The sequence below is a fragment of the Siphateles boraxobius genome, unplaced genomic scaffold (assembly GCF_051911475.1).
Source record: "Siphateles boraxobius isolate OS27281-9 unplaced genomic scaffold, OSU_SipBor_1 11, whole genome shotgun sequence".
NCBI lineage: Eukaryota > Metazoa > Chordata > Actinopteri > Cypriniformes > Leuciscidae > Siphateles > Siphateles boraxobius.
Window position 1 is genome coordinate 8451320 of NW_027508711.1, and position 19655 is coordinate 8470974.

Sequence of the window (19655 nt, forward strand, 5' to 3'; positions counted from 1 at the left end):
TATGGCGCCATCCATTGGTTGTAAAAGGCATTACAGACATGGCTCTAAAGAAAATTAATACAGGCTAAACAGCAAGCCCTGGCCCATTCTCTTATGTTTTTCAGGACCAGGTTTCGGAACCACTATTATAAAGTCTGTTTAAATGCTTTCAGACAGGTTTCTTCTCAGAAACACTTTTATTAGTTAAGGCATTAACTTAATATTAACTAACAATGAACAACACTGTCACAGGAGGAGATGTAGTAAAATCCAAAGGATGACGCATGACGCAGAATGAACAATATATTTAACACAAAGAGAACAAGAATAATATGTAATATTATCACAAGACAATGAACTGAAGGAACTTAAATACACAGGAAGATGATGATTAACAGAACAGGTGAGAACTAATTAGCATAGTAGCCTAACAAACCATGACAACTTATAAATTACTAGAACTCAGACAAAAGGTGACAATGAAAACTAAGATTGAGTGTACATTTACAAGACAACGATGAACTCAAAACAGAAAAGCCTTTTCTTTGCATTTTTCGTAGACAGACAACAACAAACTGTCAACTGTCAAACTGATCCTCTTTCACACAAATCCGTGAAAACGATTAAAAACATTGTATTACGCTACCAGGCCAGTAGTTGGCATGCACATAACATCATCAGTTTTCACAAATTCAGGTTTTTGTAGTTTACATGGAGACGATATCGTTTTCAAAAAATTGAACTTTGAATCCCATTGTTAAAAGTTTGCCTTTTCAGACCAAAGTTTTAAAGGGGTCATGAACTGGCTTTTTAAAAAAAATTATATTGTTGTCTGAGGTCAACTTATGACGTTCGCTTGGTTTTTACATTCAAAAACATCAAAATGAATAAGTAATAGGCTATTTTCTACCCTAGTTTTGAGCCTAGCTCAAAAACGCTCGGTTTTTATGGGCGTCTCGCATTGAAGACTTGGAAGTAAACGCCCACTGCTGTGAGTGGATAACAGTTTTGCATAATAATGAGTTTCAACTCACTCGTCAGTGCACGTGGGGGAAATTGTTTTGAAAACTTCCAATGTTGTAAAATGGCAACCGGAATGATTCGCCCATACATGTTCGACCCAGAGTCCGAACCCGAATCGCAGGACAATGAACCAACAACACCTCAAATACAACGGATACTTCAGCCTGTGACAGCGTGGTAAGTTATTGTTAATTGTTTATGCTACTTCTAATGTAGGCTATCTTTAATGTTTTTATAGAAATTTTACTCACATAAGCGTGTTGCACCATTCCTGTCAGATCCAATATAGAAGGCACAGCACCGTTTTTCAATCTTAATCGGTCTGCAAATCCTGTCTCGACCTGTGTCTTGTTTACAAAACAGTCCTCGGCGAAATGAAGCGAACAAACGGACAATGTTTTACCCACATCAGCTGGAACCTCATTAAAAATAAATTTTAACCATGCATTCCTATTGGAATCAAGAGGAAGCTTATGCAGCGACTGTCTTCTTCCACAACCAGGCACTGCACAATATTTAGTAAACGGCATGTTTACTGCTCGGTAGCTCGATCCGATTTGTCATCACGAGGTAGGCCTATGTTATTTAGCTATGCCTGTAATGCGCGAATCGGTGGGCGGGGCTAAACCGGCCGGGTTGAAGTAGGCGTTGATCTTCTTCTGCAGGGGTGGTGTTTTATCCTCTTTGACGTCATAGTTCCCCAGTTTGAAAAACGAGTCGCCTGGTGTCAATAAAAGCATTTATTGGACTAACAAGGACGTTTTCAGTTCTGAAACTTACAGGATATTCTTATAATATGGTGACCTCTTAGATGTCAAAAGCTCAAGGAAAATTTAATTTCTCAGTACATCACCCCTTTAAGTTGAAAATGGTGTTGTGTAAAAAGCCCCTGAATGTGTTGATAAAATATTGATATTAACATTAAGTAGGATTAATAAATTCATTAGAAGTATTGTTTTATTGTTATCATGTTACCTGATGTAGTTTACTAATGTTAACAACTGTTGTTGAAATACTGTATACTGTATGTCATAATTGTGATGGCTGCAATTCAGTAAGTTCCTCTTTCAGTCTTTCCAATTCAAATCACAGTTCAACATCTTATGAGTGTGGAGCCAAAAGAACATAGATTATCTGTATTAGGGTTGTCATGCCAGCAGTGGCTCCATTGAAAATACAAGGAGTGACAGTCAGCTGCTGCACTGAAGTTCATTGGCCTTGCCTTCAGTGTTTTGAATGCTCACACGAACAAAAAACCTGAACTTAGAGCTGGATTATTTAAATTCAAACCAAATAGTTACAAAGAAACAGTGTTTGCAATCTATCTATCATTTCACTTGTTAAAGCATTTAAATAAACAAATTAAGGGACAAGAAAATACTGAATGCAAGTGTTTTTTATTTATTTATTTTTTACTTTTTTTTTATTTTAGCCAACATAATATACACATTGAGAATAATCTTGTAAATGTACATATGGGAATGTCAACTGAACTTAATTTGAGTTTACTGCGAATTAAAATCATAATGTATCGAACACTCAAATAAAATGTTATACAAAAGATGATTGCCATTACAACATGCTTTTGAGATCCATACTCAATTTCATAAACAACATAACAGCTGTTAATACCCGAAACATTTTTTGCTAACGTGTGAAAAGTTAGTCAGATTTATGAGCCTCAAGTCCTTATGTGTCAAAACTAATTTAGATTGCATCGATAAGATCCAGAACATCTATCGATAAAATATCCTTAATAAAAAGCACAAATGGACCATAACATCATAAGTATAGCTTGACTGTGAATTTTGTATACATACTAATAGGGGCTTTCGCACCGGAGGATCCTTTTCATAGTTTCTAGAACTATTGGCGGAAGTAGCAGGATTTTGGCACTTTTGCACTGCAGGAACTAGGAACGATTTTAGTTCTTGGAACTCCTTTTGGAAGAACAAATTTAGCTCTTACTTCAGAATAGGGTCTAAAACTACAGGAACTACCAGTGATGTTAATGTACACTGATTGGCCGAACACATGCGAAACACCAGCACATGCCATTTTTAAAAAAGCAGTGTAAGCTCACGGATAGCCAATATATTTACTCCACAAACATGGAAAACAGTGATATATGGGCCTCTTAACCTTTATGCTAAGGTGAAAATCCAACAGGGGACTAAACCAAACATGATTTTGTTTTTTTGCTCAGGTAGCAACACTGGACATCAACCACACGGCATACGCTAATACCTTTTTATTTACTGTCTACTTTCTTTGTATAACAGTTCTATCTAACGTATTAGACAGGACTGTTAGACAGATAGTGAACTAATAAAGACTGAGAATGCCAGCACTGTTAGCTCAGGCTCAGTCGATCTCAGCGCCGTCAAAATCAAGGTCACAACAAGCGCGGCTTACGTCACTTTAGAGTACTTGTTGGCGGTGCGAATGCAACCAGGAAAATGTTCCTAAGGGAACCATTAGTTCTCTGGGAACCACCCTTTTGACTAGTTCCTAGAACTACCTGGTGCGAAAGCCCCTAATGTTTGAGTTTGTATTGATGGTTTTTGCTCCAAATACCCATGCAAGTGAATATATGTAAAATATGTATTTCTTGTAAATAGATTTGGTCTAAAATGAGCTCATATAAAGTCACTGGTCTCTCATTTGTTTGTTTTTATGAATGTATGTGTATGTCTTTCTCATACCCTTTTCAAGTCCCTTGGGTTCAGCACTTTCCCAATAAAAAGAAGTGCCCCTGATGGCTCATCCCTGACTAGAAAGAGGAAAGGCCGGTCCACGCGATACGTTAGAGCCAGCGATTGGCCTCTCGCAGTGGGGGTGGTGCTGGCATACTCTGCACCCTCTGGAGCCGTCTCCATGACAACCTTATGTTGGACGCCATTTAACTTGACTGGCTGACTGGTGATTTTGATAAGGTCTGTCTCTGCCAACCATTCAGACAGACCTGAAAAAAGGAAAATGATTTGTAACTATCTACAGTAACAATTGTATAAGAAAACAAACTGACTAGCTACCAAAAACTTTGGAATGGTGGTTATGCCTCACCCAGGTCAGAGAGGGAAGGCAGCAGGTCTGTCCTGTAGCTGAGTTTGATAACAGGAAGAGTAAGCAGCACCTGCACTGCGTGGAGGGTATTGGAGAGGTCCTGGACAAATTCAGCAGTAAGTGCTTCCTCTATAAGAGTCAGATTCTGAGTCACCTCATCGGGCAAGAAGAAATACATGCTCACTCCATCCTCCATAGGAACCTGGGCTATCTGTATGAGATGAGCACATAGCAAATAAATAAAAAAGTATAGATCCCACATACAGTAGGACTGGGACGGTTACCGCATTACCGCAATACTGCGGTCACGTGACTCCATCCGCAGGTCTGAGCTCGTCGCCGTCATCACCGCAAAAACAAAAAAAAGAATAAAAAAGAAAAGAAAACATTGGCCTGCATTTAGTCATGTCTGTAATTGTGTCTAATGACATGGATTCATTGATTCTAACGACATGGATTATGTCTAATGATATGTCTTACATGGATTCAAGGTTTTCTAAACAAAACTAAAGCAAATCCGACCTTTCGCGAGTTGGGGAGCGCAATGTTCCATGACACATAATAACATTCCATTCGTATTAGAGATGCGTGGATGGGCTATTATTATTTCATCCGCAACCGCATCACAAAACTCATCATCTGTCCGCACCAACGTTTTTTGATCAATTTTCGAAACCGCATCCGCGGCGCTTACTGTTTTAAGGTCCATGAGCGATGCGAGGCGCTGCTGCCGTGAGGCTAGAAAGCTCTTGGCTGTTCTAGAAAGGAGACTGATCCAACGCAACAAAGCTATTTAAAGGCTAAAGTCCCTAGTATAGCCTATTGGCTATGTTGTATCCCCAGAATATCAGCAGTGAACTCCGTCTCCGATAGGCGCACAGGGATAAAAATAAATAAATAAATAGCCTATAAATAAATAGCCACATCGGCAAACCTGACCTTACCTGACTAGGCTACTGTAGCCTAAAATTTTATCATTTCATTTTGAATTTTGTTTAAAAGTAGAAATTTTAAGCTTTCTATTTATTTCTCATGTCTGTGAGGCAAGTAGGCCTAGCCTATACGCCGAGTTTCGGTTCATTTATGAGACGAGCTCCAGTTCACGCGCAAGAGCACCGGCGCTTCCATGTCCTCCTGATTATATTTCTGCTATATTTGCTTCTTATTTATTAATTCCAAGCAATTAGTTAATGAAACGGTGATTAAAATTATGATACAATTTATACAAAAGGAAATTTAATTTAAAGAAAGGCTTTCTACAAAACAAAACTTAATAAAGTGGTCAAAATCATGTCTGACCCATCTTATGATCCTATCTTACTCATGCTGTTCACTTTTCATTTAATCGACATAGATTAAATAAAAAATATCATTATATTACGTAAACATAAATATGGAATATTTACTTGCTTTTCAACCGCGGTTAGAAAAAAATCCATTCCGCCCCAGCCCTAACATACAGTACTACTTAAACTTGCATCATTACTGTGTGTAGGTCAACTGACCTTCCTTAGGCTTACATAAAGGCAAAGGTATCAGTCAATTTAACTCATTAAGAGTTTTTACTGCTGTTTATAAATAAAAAGGCAACACCTACATACATAGCCAATATATAATTCAAAATGAGAAAAATTGACCACATTTTTACGTTTGCATGGGGCTGCCTCCACACCACTGGGTGTCAGTGTAATAGTGTAATTCCATTTTTTTTTTATTTTATTTTTATGATGACTTGACAAAAACTTACTGAGTGCACCTTCAAAGTTGGAATGAAACAGAAGTTTTGATAGTCTTCTCTTCCCCATTGGGACATACACTTACTTGCCAAAAAAAGTCGCTTTATGGATTTAAATAGGCAAATACTTAAGAGTCTATAACAGGATAATTATTACTGTGTATTATGTTTATAGCATGTTATATTTTTGGAGACATTTATATTAACCCTAACAAGATCTTGACCAAAAATGTATTTACCTCTTGATGGAAATAAAAGTTGTGACATTATTTTCATCATTTTTTGGTCAAGATCTTGTATTGACAAGGGGAGAGTCGAGCACTCTTTAAAGTCTTCTCCAGCACATCCCAAAGACTTTCAATGATTTTAAGGTCTGGACTCAGAGGTGCCAATTCATGTGTGAAAATGATTCTTCATGCTCCTCCCAACCATTCTTTCACAGTTTGAGCCTGATGAGTCTTGACAATGTCATCCTGGAATATGGCCTTGATGTGTCTTGCTACATGCTTGTTTAAGAAAAGAAAAGCATCACACTCCATCAATTAGGGTTAAAAAAACTGTTCCCAAACATATAGCATGCTAGAAACATGATAATCACTGCAATAATGATCCAATCATAGACTCTTAAGCATTCGTCTATAAATCCGACTGGCGACTTTTTTGGGGGGGCCTGGGTAGTGTATTCTGATTGATACAGCTTCTTGAACAAGAAAAAATATGTAGAGAATTGCTATTGCTGAGATTTCAGGGGGGAATTTACTAAAATTAAAGATTACAAGGGCATTTGAATTTTGAAAAGTAATGTACAGGGATAATCATCATAATAATATAAATACTGCCGTATTCCATAAAAAATTGAAACTCTGACATTTCTGACATTATGTGTTGCATGACTTTAATCACCAGAACACTAAAAGGACAGGCTGTTTTTTTTTTATCGCTGTTATTGCTGCTGCTGCTGCTGACGGGACTTGCTACTGCCAATACATGCGTACAAGACACGCTGCTGCTGTACAAAATAGCATATATAAAATACCCCTTAATTGGGCAGGTGACAATGAAGACTGAACAATACAAGCCAAGTGTATGTCATAGAAAATACCCCATAACACAGGTAACAAAGGAGATGACAAAGGTGATGATTCAGTGATGACTCAGATGATCTACCACCAAAACATAATCTGGTTTTGGTTGTGCATTTCAGTTCTGTGTATTTGTTTTCAATCAATTTTCATCATTCATTTCATGTGCTGTTCAGTTACCTTGGTTTCTCATTGTTTGATTCTGTGTGTCTCGTTTTCTTGATTTTTTTGCTTAGATATTTAAGCTCTGTGTTTCTTTCAGTTGATCGTCAGTTTACGTTGCATTTTAACCGACCGGTTGTTCTGATCCTGTTTATTAGAAAAGTATTTTGTTTCTAGTGATTTGTTTGAATAAAAGGACTGTTTACTGCTGCACCCAGATCCTTTCCTCACATTAATTGGCAACCGATTGTGTCAACCATTCATATTAGCGCTATAAAACACTCCATTCTGCAGATTAGTTTATGGCATTATTAGCGATAATAAATATCCCATTAGATCGGTGATTGAATGAACATGAGGGAATTACTCATGATTAGGGACGGATTTACCCTTAAATTGTGACATACGCAGAAGACATTTTTGTGCCCCCACTATACCCCTGACCCCAGTAGCTTACATATTTGCTAACATTGCTATTTGAATTTGCTATACATGCTGCTGCTGTATTTCACTTTACAAGTTCGCATGCCAGCAATGCTTTGACAGCTGCTTATTTGCTAAGAAACTCACTCTAAGCATTAAAACGGGACTGTTAAAATGATAGATAATTTTAAACCTTGTGAATGGTTACTTCATAAGGAATTAATAAAGCAGACCATACAATATGCATGGCGATATACATAAGGAAGACTGTTCACTTATCTTAGATGATGAAATTCAGAGGATTTCTGAAAGCACGCTGCAACTGCTACAGAAAATGCTGACCAATATTTGAAGGTCGAGCAGCAAGCCCATTGGCTACTGATACAGCAGGAACCAATCAGCTGTGCCCTATAGAGAATGATGTGACTGCAAGCAGATTGAGTTAAGGACCCATTAGCCTGCACCATCTGGAGTTTCATGACAGAACTTTATAAATAGATATCATCAAAGTTACTATTATGTGTGATCTGTATTCCAAGTCTTCTGAACTCATACAATAGCTTGTTGTGAGGAACAGTCCAATTTTTAACTTGTTATCCACCAAAAATACTGCCTTCAACCCTAGACCTTAGAAAAGGGGTACCCCAGGTATCATATCCGGGTTTTTAAAATCCGGGATATGAGCATATTCGGGTTTTTGCCGGTGTTTAAATGGCCTTGCGTGACCGGGTTTATGCTAATATCCCGGTTTTGAACGGGTTATTGGCTGCATGTTAACGTAGTCACTGCTCCACCAACCACTGATAAATAGTACATGCATAATACAGGTACTGATACCGTGCAGCCAAGGTCAGGGTCAATACCCATCTTCACTGGGTAATTCTCCTGCTCCATCATGGGAATGAGAGTTGGCGCTTCTCCATCTCTTTGGAAGTTCTCCATCTTATTAGTTTTGCTGAACCTAGTTATCCATTTACCTGCAAAAAGTCAATAAAAAGCACTCATATCACTGCTGGGAGAAAGACATAAATCTAAAACACTAAGTGAAGATTAATTTTCAGTAACATTTTAAATGTCACAGCAATGTCACAATAAACCAATAGCTCTCAATTAAAATTTTTTTTTTTTTTTCAGGTTGGCCAAATTAACATGCATTGCACATTTTCATGCTCACATTCATTTTGCTATGAGTGGTCCATCTCCTCCCCCTTATACTGTCTCTGTTAAAGTACATTCTGTATGAGTATACAATAGCAGAGAACGAATCAGAGCCCATTTACCATTGAAGGAGGCTGCTCCCACAGGCAGCACAGCTGTTTTACGAGAAAGTGGGGAAGGAACAACTTGTTCTACTTTTCCGCCAGTCTGCTGTTTAAACCAATCATTAACAGTCTTGAGGTCCCGCGGTCCACCGGCAAGAGTTTGAGGCCGCACCCCATATTGCTTCTCTACACTGTTGAGGTATTCCAGCCTGAGACGGAGTTCTGAAACACACAGGGATGAAAGAACACATGTACAGCTCTTCACTCTCTCTTGTACAACAGCACTTTAAGGTTACATAAAAAAAAAATTAAGATTACAAAAGTAAAGTCGTATTTTTTGGAGAATAGAGTTATAATTATGAGAATAAAGTCCCTAATAAATAAATTAAATACTTTATTCTTCTATTGGTACAACTTTGTCCTCGTAATTCTGACTTGAATCTCACAATGGTTTCACTTTTTATGATTTCTTCTTTATTCTCAAAATATTACAACTTTAATTTAATATTGCTAAGACTTACATGAATACAATTCTTGTATTTCTATGACTTTGATCTAATAAGTTTGACTATATTCTCAAAATATTACAACTTCAATCTCACAATGCTATGACTTAATTTTCTATATATTATGACTTTAATCTTGTATCGCTATGATTGTATTCCCATATTGCTTTATTTGTGTAATTTTAACTTTTTTCTCAAAATATTATAACTTTATTCTCGTAATCTTAGATTTTTGTTTTTGTTTACGTGGCACCAAAATGCTGTCATATTCTTGAACACACGCAAACACACCCATTTCAAAATGACAAACACCCACTTTTAGCCAAAAGGATCCGTTCTGCTGACTTGAAGCCCTTGGCAGATGCCCTGAGTGAGGAGAGAAGGTCTCTCAGGGTGTCATGGAGCTGACTGTCTTGCAGGGTGTGATAGCGTAGGGCCCTGTAAATCTGCTTCTCTGCCCGTTCAGATGCCCCTAGGATAGATAATACCAAATTTAAGATGGCTGAACTCAAGCCTTAAAAATTGGGTGATTGGCCCCGCAGCAAGAAAAGCATAACCTTCCATAGAGGAGCAGAGCCTCACCCATTGAAAGCTGTGTGAATGCTGCTGAGATACTCGTGGGGGATAGGAAGACGCTGGCCTTGGGGTCACGTGCTGCCAGCTGACGGAACAGGTTGTAGCCAAAATCAGAGGTTGCGGCAGCGAGCTTGGTGCGTGGTGTGGTAAAAAGGTCAACCACCTCTTCCTCACCTTCAGGCTCCGCTCTATCTGTCTGTAGCAGGATTGGACAGTTACAGACAGTGGAATGACATAAGAAGAGAAAGCATCTGAGGACTCATGAAGTACTACTCACCAACTGAGCATGTGAGATGGAGAGAAGACTCCATAAACCCAACAGCTGGACTACCTTCCTCATCCTGATAAATACAAAGATAGAAGCTGTGAATCAGTGATGGCAACGCCATGTTTTGTGACAGATGAAAAACCTGCAGATCTCGTTGCTTATCACCTGAAAAAAAAAAACTCTTGACACCAACCTCTTAATAATTTTTGTTTACCACCAGTGTAGGAATACATTAAAAAAAGGGATTAGATCAACTGATTTGTGTTATAAACAGAATGACCAAATAATAATAATAAATATCATCTACTTAATACTATATAGATCCATTCAAAATAATATTTCTTTATTCCTAAAATTGTTTGGTCTAAATTCATTTTTTATGATCTATATGATTTATATAATATGGCCCCAAACATTTGCAATAAAACGGAAAATATAAATGAACACCCCATCCTTTGCATAAAACTTTTAACTTTAGGAACAGGTTCAAGAATTGTTCCTGCAGAAGTTTCCAACAAGGCCTAAAACTTTCCCACGTTCCTTCAGCACATCTGGTTGCCATTAAACTATCTTGCTGAGTTCTTGTTCATCAATGGAAGAAGAAAGAAAAAAAAGCCTAACACTAATATTTTCTCATTCATCTAAATGGCTCCCTCACTGCATCTGCCACGCAGTAAAAGAGCTGAGCGTTATTCCAAATCCACTGGGCTGGGCTTCACATTCCACACCTACAATCTGAAAAAGACATATTTGTGAAACTTTGCATGCAGTAAAAAAAAAGAAATAATAATAATCATTAGGAGGGAAAAAAACTTTAGGATGAAAGATATGAAATTATAGGCTATAGCAGTTTTTTTACACTATTTTTTTACAGAAGATTCCTATTCCTAAAAGCAAACGAGATGTTGTGTTTATAACAAACCAGAACAGTCCTATTAAAGAAGAGAACTCTGCCGCTAGAAAAAAATAAACAATAATTATAATACATTTTACAATATGTATGAAATAACTGTGTTTCTAAGATTACAACACGTATTGATTTTTAAAATGGTCTGACCTGTTTTCTACTTCACTGTCGTCTCGTGCAGATTCTCAGCTCACAGCTCTTCGCCAACTGTGCTCGAGCAGATGCCTCAGCAGTGTTTCAGTGAAGAATCCCGCCCTTTGCTGACGCTAGAAGGTGGTCTGAAACTTCTGAGGAGATAGTGGTGAGGATTGACTCGAGTCTTTTCCGTTCACCAAAAGATTTGTTCAGATTCGTACTGATCGTTGACAACATGTGACAACTAAAAAAAATATCAGTTTCAGTGCATAAACGATTCTTCTTTTTTTAAATATTCCCTAACCAAATTTTTTTTTTTTTTTTGCAGATTAAGTTAGTTATTACTTTTGTGCGTCAGGTCATAATAAAGAATGAATTACTTTAGTATTAGGAGAAAAAAAAACTCCCGTTTCGTTTATTTTTTGCTGTTTGTTTTAAAATTAATTGTAGGCTACTGAGAAACAGATTTTGATACTATTTTTTGATACTATTGTTTTACTATTATGCCTACATTTATTGCATATAGTTTTATATTTTAGCTTTATAGAAATGCAATTATATGTGCAATTGTTTATCTGCACATGTTTAATAATTAGAGGGGGTTTGGGTGGGGATTGGGTTATAACAGGTTTGCATTTACTCAGGTCCCTAAATTACTTGATTCGGATTGGTCAATTGTGGCACTAGTCGAAAAATATTTCAATATAATGGTCGTTTTCCAACGTCAACACACTATAAAATAATTTCAACTCAAATCAATTTTTCATGTCCATATATTTATTTTATTTGGCAAATAGCCATGCAATAGGCCAACCTGAGAAAATGTAGTCAAATCAATCATTATTGCAAAATGAACACATGTTGGGCTCTTGATCACCCTGCCTGAGGTTATTTTACAGTAGTGACCGACTATACATTATCCCTTACATAAACCTTAGTCAGGGTAGATGCTATTGAACATTTTCCATTTAAACTCCATCAATCATAGGGCAGGCCATGAACAACAACACCCTGCATTTCACATTACAGTTGTCAAAATATGTTCTGTAATATGGACAGATCCATCTTATCATTAGTTCCCATCCTCCATCTCCTGATGTCCAAGGAACTGCTGAGGAACTGTGTCCTTCCACATATTTAACATGTAACTTAGCATATTTTCCCTATGTGGACCATCATTTAGTGTCCCATCGCTCCGGGGCATTTTGCTTCGCTTCATGCTGCTTTCAGTTTCAGTTTTTGGGTCATCACTTTGTTCCGTTGTCGCTCCAGGGTTAGGGTTGGTAACAATACCCAGGAAGAGAGGCGTGTAAGAGGCATCATCCACCAGTGCGAAGATGAACGGCATGTTGACTGCAAAAGTAGGAACGGTACGTACTAAAGTGACAGCGGTTGCAGCTGAAGCTTCAGCCCCCTCCTCGCTCAGCTCCATGCTTGAGGCATGTTGTACACCCGAAACCACTAATGCACCTGGTGAGATTCTAGATAAGTCAGGCCCAGTAAACAGCAAACCCAGACCTAAATGAAACAGATGAGTGTGAGTGACAGTTCTGTTTTACTGAATTATTAACCCTCACTTCGCAACAAAATTGATTGACTTCATGTAGACCAAAGGACATCGCCTTATAAGGGCAGATTTTACCAAATGTCAATCGAGAACATGTATATTTAGCTGTTTTTTATCTTACCCATGCTTGTGAGTGCTTGTTGCAGATCTTGCTTGAACTCAAGTTTGAATCTGGGTAGTTTCACATGCATGGACTTCTTACTTTGAAACTGTTTATACAGGTCCGATATGTTGAGCTTGGCAGCCGTGTTTGACAGATTTCCAGGCACTGGCATTGGCATTACCACCAGAAGACTCATATTTCCTTGAAAAGGAAACCTTGCAACCTAAAGGCAGTATGAATATCAAACCAAATCAAATTTCTCTATCTTCAGGCTTTTGGCTAAAACAAAATACTGATCCATTCCAATTACGATACAAAATTACAAAACAGCTAGATTACCTGTGTGCCGTCTTTTCTATCTACAAACATGCTGAGTGGATATTTGGATCCCATCATCATGTCCACTTTTACAGAGGTTTTTTTGTCAATGTAAAAGATATCCTTTACAGTGAACTTGGAATCAAAACGGGATTGCCACTCTCCTAAGAGAAAAGACATGCTTATTTGCTTATTTTGAACATGAAGCTGCATTATTTCTCCTACATTTCCACTTACAGTACCTCTTTTTAATTTATGGGGGCAATGAATAATAATAGTATCTTAAAATAAAATAAAACAATCTTTTAAAAATCTAAATTAAACATCTTTCAAGTTCTCAGACAGTGTTACATATGGCTTTTAAAAACTTAAACAAAGTAAAACTTTAATGACTGTAAAACGTCATGTGGTGTAACCATCAAGGTAAAAAATAGTAACAATGTCTCAGGGTTACGTATGTAACCCGGTTCCTGAGATGGGAACAAGACACTGTGTCATTGCGTGAGCACTATGGGAACGGCTTCAGCATGAACCGGGGTCTGAAGCATGTTTGAAATCACTCAAATCCTATTGGCGACAAAGCATAGTGCAAGAACATAAAAGTGCATCTTCGTCATAGAATCCCCAGATTTGAATTGTCTGAATAAGCCATGCAGGCGTATTTGAAAAATGGCAACATGATGCAGCGTCTCGTTCCCATCCCAGGGAATCAGGTTACATACATAACCCTTAGACATTCCCTTTTTAAAGGGAACTTCGATGCTGCATCATTACATTTACGATTTGGGAACAATAATACCAATAATACCAATGTAACTGTCGTTACAGGAAGAATCAGCCCTAAAATACTTGAGATCCTGGGGTCGCATTCACATCCACACTATAAAACCTGATGAATGGGAGCGGAGAGGACCAGTTTGCCACAGCACAAACATCTCGCAAAGACCACCTTTTGCCAATGCCTTTGAGGTAGCCACACAAGTAGAATGAGCTCTGATTCCTAGAGGCGAGAGAATCGACATCTGAAACCACTCCCCAAAGCAGACAAACGGTTGATGATTTTTACGCAACTTGCCTGACCGGTGGACATAAGTAATAAGGGCACGGAATGGACAAAATCCATTCAATCTCTCCTGCTCTGATGAGTCAAATGGTGGAGGGGAGAATGCTTGAAGAACTATAGGATGAAATAGTGATGAAAGCAATTTTGGAATGTAGTTTAGCCCATGGGCAGAATCAAGACAGTAGGAGGCAAATGACAGGGCCTGCAAATCTCCTACCCTCTAAAGAGAAGTTATAGCTACTAGCCGACCCACCTTAAGAGTCAGAAGCTTCTCTGAGGCTGACTCCAAAGGGAGCATCCAACAACCCTTCAAAATAATAGAGAGATCCCATCTCGCTGGCTGCGCACAGGAACCCGGACACCAGGACATGCTTCCCCACCGAAGCCCCATCAATGTTAATGTCCCAAGTCAAAATAGTGGCCACAGACACCTTTAGGGTAGCAGGGGTCAGTCCTGCTAAGAGATGCTCTTGAAGAAACTTCAGTACTGAACCAACTGGGCAGTCAACTGGGTTGATGAAACTGTTCACACCATGATGGAAATAGATGCCATTTATGAGCATAAAGTCACCTAGTAGAGGGAGACTGAGCATTAAGAATGGTATCAAGAACTTCAGTTAATAGACCAGAATCTATGAGCTGGTATCCCCCAGGGTCCAGACTCACAGCTTCCAAATCTCTGACCCGGGGTTGAAAGATTGTCCCCTGAACCTGGGACAGAAGATCCTTCCTGGTCAGAATCTCCCAAGGTGAGGTTTCCAGGAGAGACACTAAATCCACAAACCATACTTAGGCCGGTCAGAAGCCATCTAAGACCGCACCCCAGCCTGCAAAAGAGGCATCCACCTTGATAATTTGCTTGTCACACAGATTGTGAGCGTCATCCCTCAAATGTTATAGCAAAGGAATGATGGCACACATGTTACATTTATTTTTTCATTTAATTAATAGTTCTCAATTTGGATCAGAAGAATTCGCAGAGCTTCCAGATACAAAATGGGACACGGAGTTGGGAGACAGAGCAAGAGAAAGGGGAACACCCCTCTGAAGCTCAGCTCAACCAATTCAACATGCAATCCTCATGACTGAAGCCGCTGCACTGCTTCGGTAAACATGGAACCCGAACCATGGGGAACAGATGTCTGACTCTCATTTGTGACGTACTTGCCCTTTTATGGTTTTGATGGTTTGCTATGCTTTCTCACCTGACCTCTGTAAGCCAATAGGTTTGGAGTGATTTCACACTTGCTTCAGACACCGGTGCACACTTAAGGCGTTCCCATACCATCAATGCAATGATGCAGCATCTAAGTTCCCTCAAGGTGTTTTCCTTACACCTTGAATACATGTGAGTGTACACATTTTAATCTTCATTTTCAAAAGATATTTTCAAAAGTATTATTTCATACAATGATGTATTACTTCATATGTATCATAAGTTTTGAGAAGTATTAATAATAACAATAAATAATAATTTTTTGAAACTTTCTTCATTATGATATCAGGACAGTTGTATCACCCTGATATTTTACATTCTCCAAAAAATACTTTAATTTTAACCCTGAAATTAAAGGGTAACTAAACACTAAGACAACTTTTTTTAGTTAATGATCTGTAAGAATCGAGCTTCATAAATGCTGTTCTTTGATTCGAGTAAATTTTTTGACATTTGGGTATAAAGTGTTTTCATTTTCAAATATATGGTGTAAAAACATCTGAGTGCTGCCCTCTTCAGGTTAAACAGAAAGCTCCTGAAAGTAGGGGTACTCTGTGACAGAACTCTGTCACGCACTTGGTGCGAGCTCACCACGCCCTTGGCAGCCCCTGGTATAAAAGCGTCTGGTTCCGTCAAAACTACTGTAGCGAGTCAGGAGTTGGAATTACGAGTATTGAAAACGATCGTCATGATGTGAGTGAGCATATATTTTTAATCACAATTTATGTTCCTTAGGCTAAAGTTAACCCTCTGGTGTCGACAAATGCGCGTTTTGCTGAATATTTTTTTCACATAGCAGCAAAATATACTGAACGTAGTAGTAATAATAATCCTGGAAAGAATTACCTCAAAATAACTGAATATAAGATGTGGGAGTTTAGACCGCAGTTTGAGAGGCTCGAATTGATATGGCTCTGGCCCTGTGTCCACACAGACAATTCAACATCCTTCACTTCAGGTGAAGGTGGGGAGAAAAGCCCTCAACTTCAAATGACCGCTCTGTTGCAAAGCTACTTGCGTCACTCCAGTTGCTCTCCATTTTAGCGAGTCTGACAGCAGCTGTCAATTAATCCGTCACTGCGGGTCTCAAGTGCACGCATACCCCACCCCCCACTCAAGCCCCGCCCTCGGTTCATCCCCTCTATCTCTGCTGGGCTCTGCCCACTTTTCCAGCATTTTTCAAATATTACCAGTGGGTGGAGTCAGGCTCTGACCAGGGGTTTAGTTACACTTTAAAAAAATGCTCATCATAGAAAATTTATAATCAAGTCACTATTATTTCTAATAATAATAATAATTTAATAAATCCGGACAATAATGAGCATTATGTTATTGATCCTTCTGTTATATATTTTATCTAAGTTATGACAGCTTAAATGCAGACCAACCTTTAAAATGAATGGCGTTAATCAACATTAGAGCAACATTTGGTGGAAGACTGGTTATAAAGTTGGTTATGTGACCTTTGGTGGCTTCCTCCACCCAACGATTGACTTCTTCAATGGAGGTCAGTTGTGCAGGTTCGGATTTGTACAAGTAGAAAGCTCTGTCCACAAAGTCCTGGTTCACCCTAAAACCTTCTCAAAGACAAAAGCAACTACAGAATCGACAAAAAGCACCAGTAACCCCAACAAAACTTACACATTACATTAGCACATGGTTTATTCTGAACCTCAAGCTCAAAATAATCTTCCAGTAATGTCAGGTTTAGCTTAATCAAACCATCAGTTTTTCACCTGGTATGAGGTAGAGTCGAGAAGCCATCTTGACAGCCTTAGCAGTTAGTTGTTCTTGGAGACAGCTTAAGGTTTCATGAAAATGTGGCAGCTCTTTTGCCTGAAGGATTTCCAACAACTTCTCTTCTGTCTTGTTCCTTGCACCTAATGATTTTAAATGAACACACACACACACACACACACACACACACAAACACACACACACACACACACACACACACACACACACACACACACACACACACACACACACACACACACACACACACACACACACACACACACACACACACACACACACACACACACACACACACACACCTTAAAATTTATAAAATGACCCTTTGCATGGTTGACAATGATTTGTTTGTGTTTGTGTATGTGTTTGCTCACCTAAAGCAAGCTCAGCAAGTGCAAGAGAAATACTCAGGGGTGATATGATTATATTCGGTTGCTCAGACCCAGGCTGAAGTTTTTCTAAAAGTGCCAATCCTAGTTTAGCCACTGCACCACCAACTATTCGTTGAGCCTCCAGGCTTAAGACATCATTGCAATTCCCTTTGCCATCATCTGTTTCATTAGAAGCCTGGATTGAAGAGGGCCAGAACATATTGTAAAAAGACTGTGCTTTTTAAAAGAACTACTGTAGTGCGTAATTTTTGAAACAAACAATATGGATGAGCAAGATTTGGCAAATAATTTAATATCTCAGAGAGTTTCTTACCATCAGTCCAAACCTAAAGAAACAGAACAATAAAAGCACTAAAAGGCAGTGCTTCATGATCTTATTTTTGACCTGGAAGACACAGAACAGATCAGATCAGATATCTTCAGATGTTTTTACACCACAATAACAAGTAACATGATATTTCACAGTATGTCATTAGAACATCATTGTATGTGATTCCAGCTCTAAAGATAAGGTAAAGATCTCACCCCATACATTGTAATGTAACATTAAACTTTTACAAAAAAGATGTCAATTTTTTTTTAAAGATTTACTAAACGACAACTGTATACCATGAATGTTTATTGTGATATAGCAACATTATGCATTGTGGATATATTTAGTAATTTCTTGTAATTACAGATTAGATAGTTATTTAGGTTTTCGGCATGCACTGCGACATGAATAAATGTTGATGCAAATTCCATATTTTGCTCCTTGTTACCATTGTTGAATTCGCATGTTAAGTGTTTGTTTTTGAGTTTTTTTGACAACCCTTTAAAAGTGTCTTAGAGACAAAAACACACATAGCACATCACAAGAGTAAATAGCAAAATGCTCAAGCCAGAAGTGATTTAACAGTAAAAAAAAGAGTATTTTATTTTAACAAGTAACTTATGGAAATCCTGCTATTTATTGCAGTTTACTAAATCTTTAATAATATAATATTTTATACTATAAAATAATACTATATAATTTTAATATAAAATATAATGTTTTCAGTTTGCTTCCAAATTTCAAAAAAGTGTCAATGTATAAACTGACACTGTTTAATTCAGTGTCAGTTGTCTTAGACTATATCTTCATAAAATTAAAAGATGTTTTCAAAAATATTTGCATGTCAACACATAAAAAGCATACGATTAAATGTGCTATACCTTAAAATATACTAATTTTAAACTTTTTGTTGACACTTTATGATTTAATTCATATAATGTATAAAATATCATTTTTAAAATTAAGGGATTTGAGATAATTTAGCAAAATTTGCTATGCAAAAACATATTTCCACATTTATCATAGCTTGTTTCTACCGTACACGCCTGTGTTTCAGATTATTTATGAATAAGCCACAGATGACGATGAAAAATTTAGGCAATTGACAACTTATAAAAATAAAAAAAAAGATAAACTTACTACGATTTTGACAGGAACGTGGTGATAAATACAGGGAGAGTGAATGATGTAGATCCAGAACAGATGACTGGAGTAGAATGCTCTCAGACACTGTACTGCTGGTTAATGTTTCATCATCCACTGACTTCTGTCACCATTTAGTTTTAAATGTAAATATTAATATATGTGATCCTGGGTCAAGGAGCCCACCAAATCACCACCAAAATAGAGATTATTCAGTTTGTGATAGAAATCCAAAACTGTAATATCACCAAAAAAGAAAGTACAAACAATAATTCAGTTGTTTGTTAAATGAGGCTGTGTCCAAGGACATAAACAATATTACAATGAATCATATTTTCAATTATATGAAAAAGAATGAACAAACAAAAGACATTGCACTAAAATTCTTGTTAATTCCCTGACCATGAAAAATGAACAAACAACAATTATTTAATTATCAAACTTAAATAAATAGATTACCTCTAGCTAAGTTTGATAATCTTTTGTGTAATTATATGTATCTAATACTTTAAAGTGACAAACCATTTATTGCAAAGTTTCCAGGATGTTATTAAATCCTGCTATCACAATTGTACTACCAGAATTTGTAATGTTTGCAAGTAGTTTCAAAAGCCTCAAATGGACTTTATTTGTCCAGTGTACCCTGTACTGTTCCAGTTGT

The 19655-nt window shown here is 37.7% G+C and overlaps 2 protein-coding genes and 1 long non-coding RNA gene across 4 annotated transcripts; all 3 read right to left on the minus strand.

Annotated features, from left to right (window-relative positions):
* Positions 1-268: 268 nt before the first annotated feature.
* Positions 269-764, minus strand: LOC143701495 (uncharacterized). The gene is made up of 2 exons (XR_013190117.1): positions 563-764; positions 269-517 (listed from the first exon to the last, which is right to left on the minus strand). It is a non-coding gene; the product is annotated as an uncharacterized LOC143701495 (long non-coding RNA).
* A 1616-nt stretch (positions 765-2380) lies between these two features.
* On the minus strand, positions 2381-11370 carry serpinf1 (serpin peptidase inhibitor, clade F (alpha-2 antiplasmin, pigment epithelium derived factor), member 1). The gene is made up of 8 exons (XM_077194819.1): positions 11140-11370; positions 10092-10155; positions 9821-10010; positions 9555-9710; positions 8751-8954; positions 8308-8447; positions 4069-4279; positions 2381-3967 (listed from the first exon to the last, which is right to left on the minus strand). The coding sequence occupies exons 2-8, from the start codon at positions 10152-10154 to the stop codon at positions 3702-3704; spliced, it is 1230 nt and encodes a 409-aa protein (XP_077050934.1). The 5' UTR covers position 10155; positions 11140-11370; the 3' UTR covers positions 2381-3701.
* A 513-nt stretch (positions 11371-11883) lies between these two features.
* On the minus strand, positions 11884-19135 carry serpinf2a (serpin peptidase inhibitor, clade F (alpha-2 antiplasmin, pigment epithelium derived factor), member 2a). 2 transcript variants are annotated; one of them, XM_077194833.1, is made up of 8 exons: positions 18992-19135; positions 17852-17923; positions 17521-17713; positions 17128-17271; positions 16780-16968; positions 13134-13276; positions 12813-13017; positions 11884-12642 (listed from the first exon to the last, which is right to left on the minus strand). In XM_077194833.1, the coding sequence occupies exons 2-8, from the start codon at positions 17906-17908 to the stop codon at positions 12197-12199; spliced, it is 1377 nt and encodes a 458-aa protein (XP_077050948.1). In that variant the 5' UTR covers positions 17909-17923; positions 18992-19135; the 3' UTR covers positions 11884-12196. The 2 variants fall into 2 exon arrangements, with proteins under 2 accessions (XP_077050948.1, XP_077050956.1); XM_077194841.1 differs by having other exon boundaries at positions 18995-19132.
* Between the last annotated feature and the right edge of the window lie 520 nt (positions 19136-19655).

Coding starts and splice junctions, on each gene's coding strand:
- serpinf2a (XM_077194833.1), bottom strand. CDS start 17,908: ATGAAGCACTGCCTTTTAGTGCTTTTATTGTTCTGTTTCTTTAGGTTT. Junction 17,714..17,851: donor TCTTTAGGTTTGGACTGATG/GTAAGAAACTCT, acceptor TCTTCAATCCAG/GCTTCTAATGAAACAGATGA. Junction 12,643..12,812: donor ACAAGCACTCACAAGCATGG/GTAAGATAAAAA, acceptor TGTTTCATTTAG/GTCTGGGTTTGCTGTTTACT.
- serpinf1 (XM_077194819.1), bottom strand. CDS start 10,154: ATGAGGAAGGTAGTCCAGCTGTTGGGTTTATGGAGTCTTCTCTCCATC. Junction 8,955..9,554: donor ACGGATCCTTTTGGCTAAAA/GTGGGTGTTTGT, acceptor TGTGTGTTTCAG/AACTCCGTCTCAGGCTGGAA. Junction 4,280..8,307: donor ACCCTGACCTTGGCTGCACG/GTATCAGTACCT, acceptor CATCTCATACAG/ATAGCCCAGGTTCCTATGGA.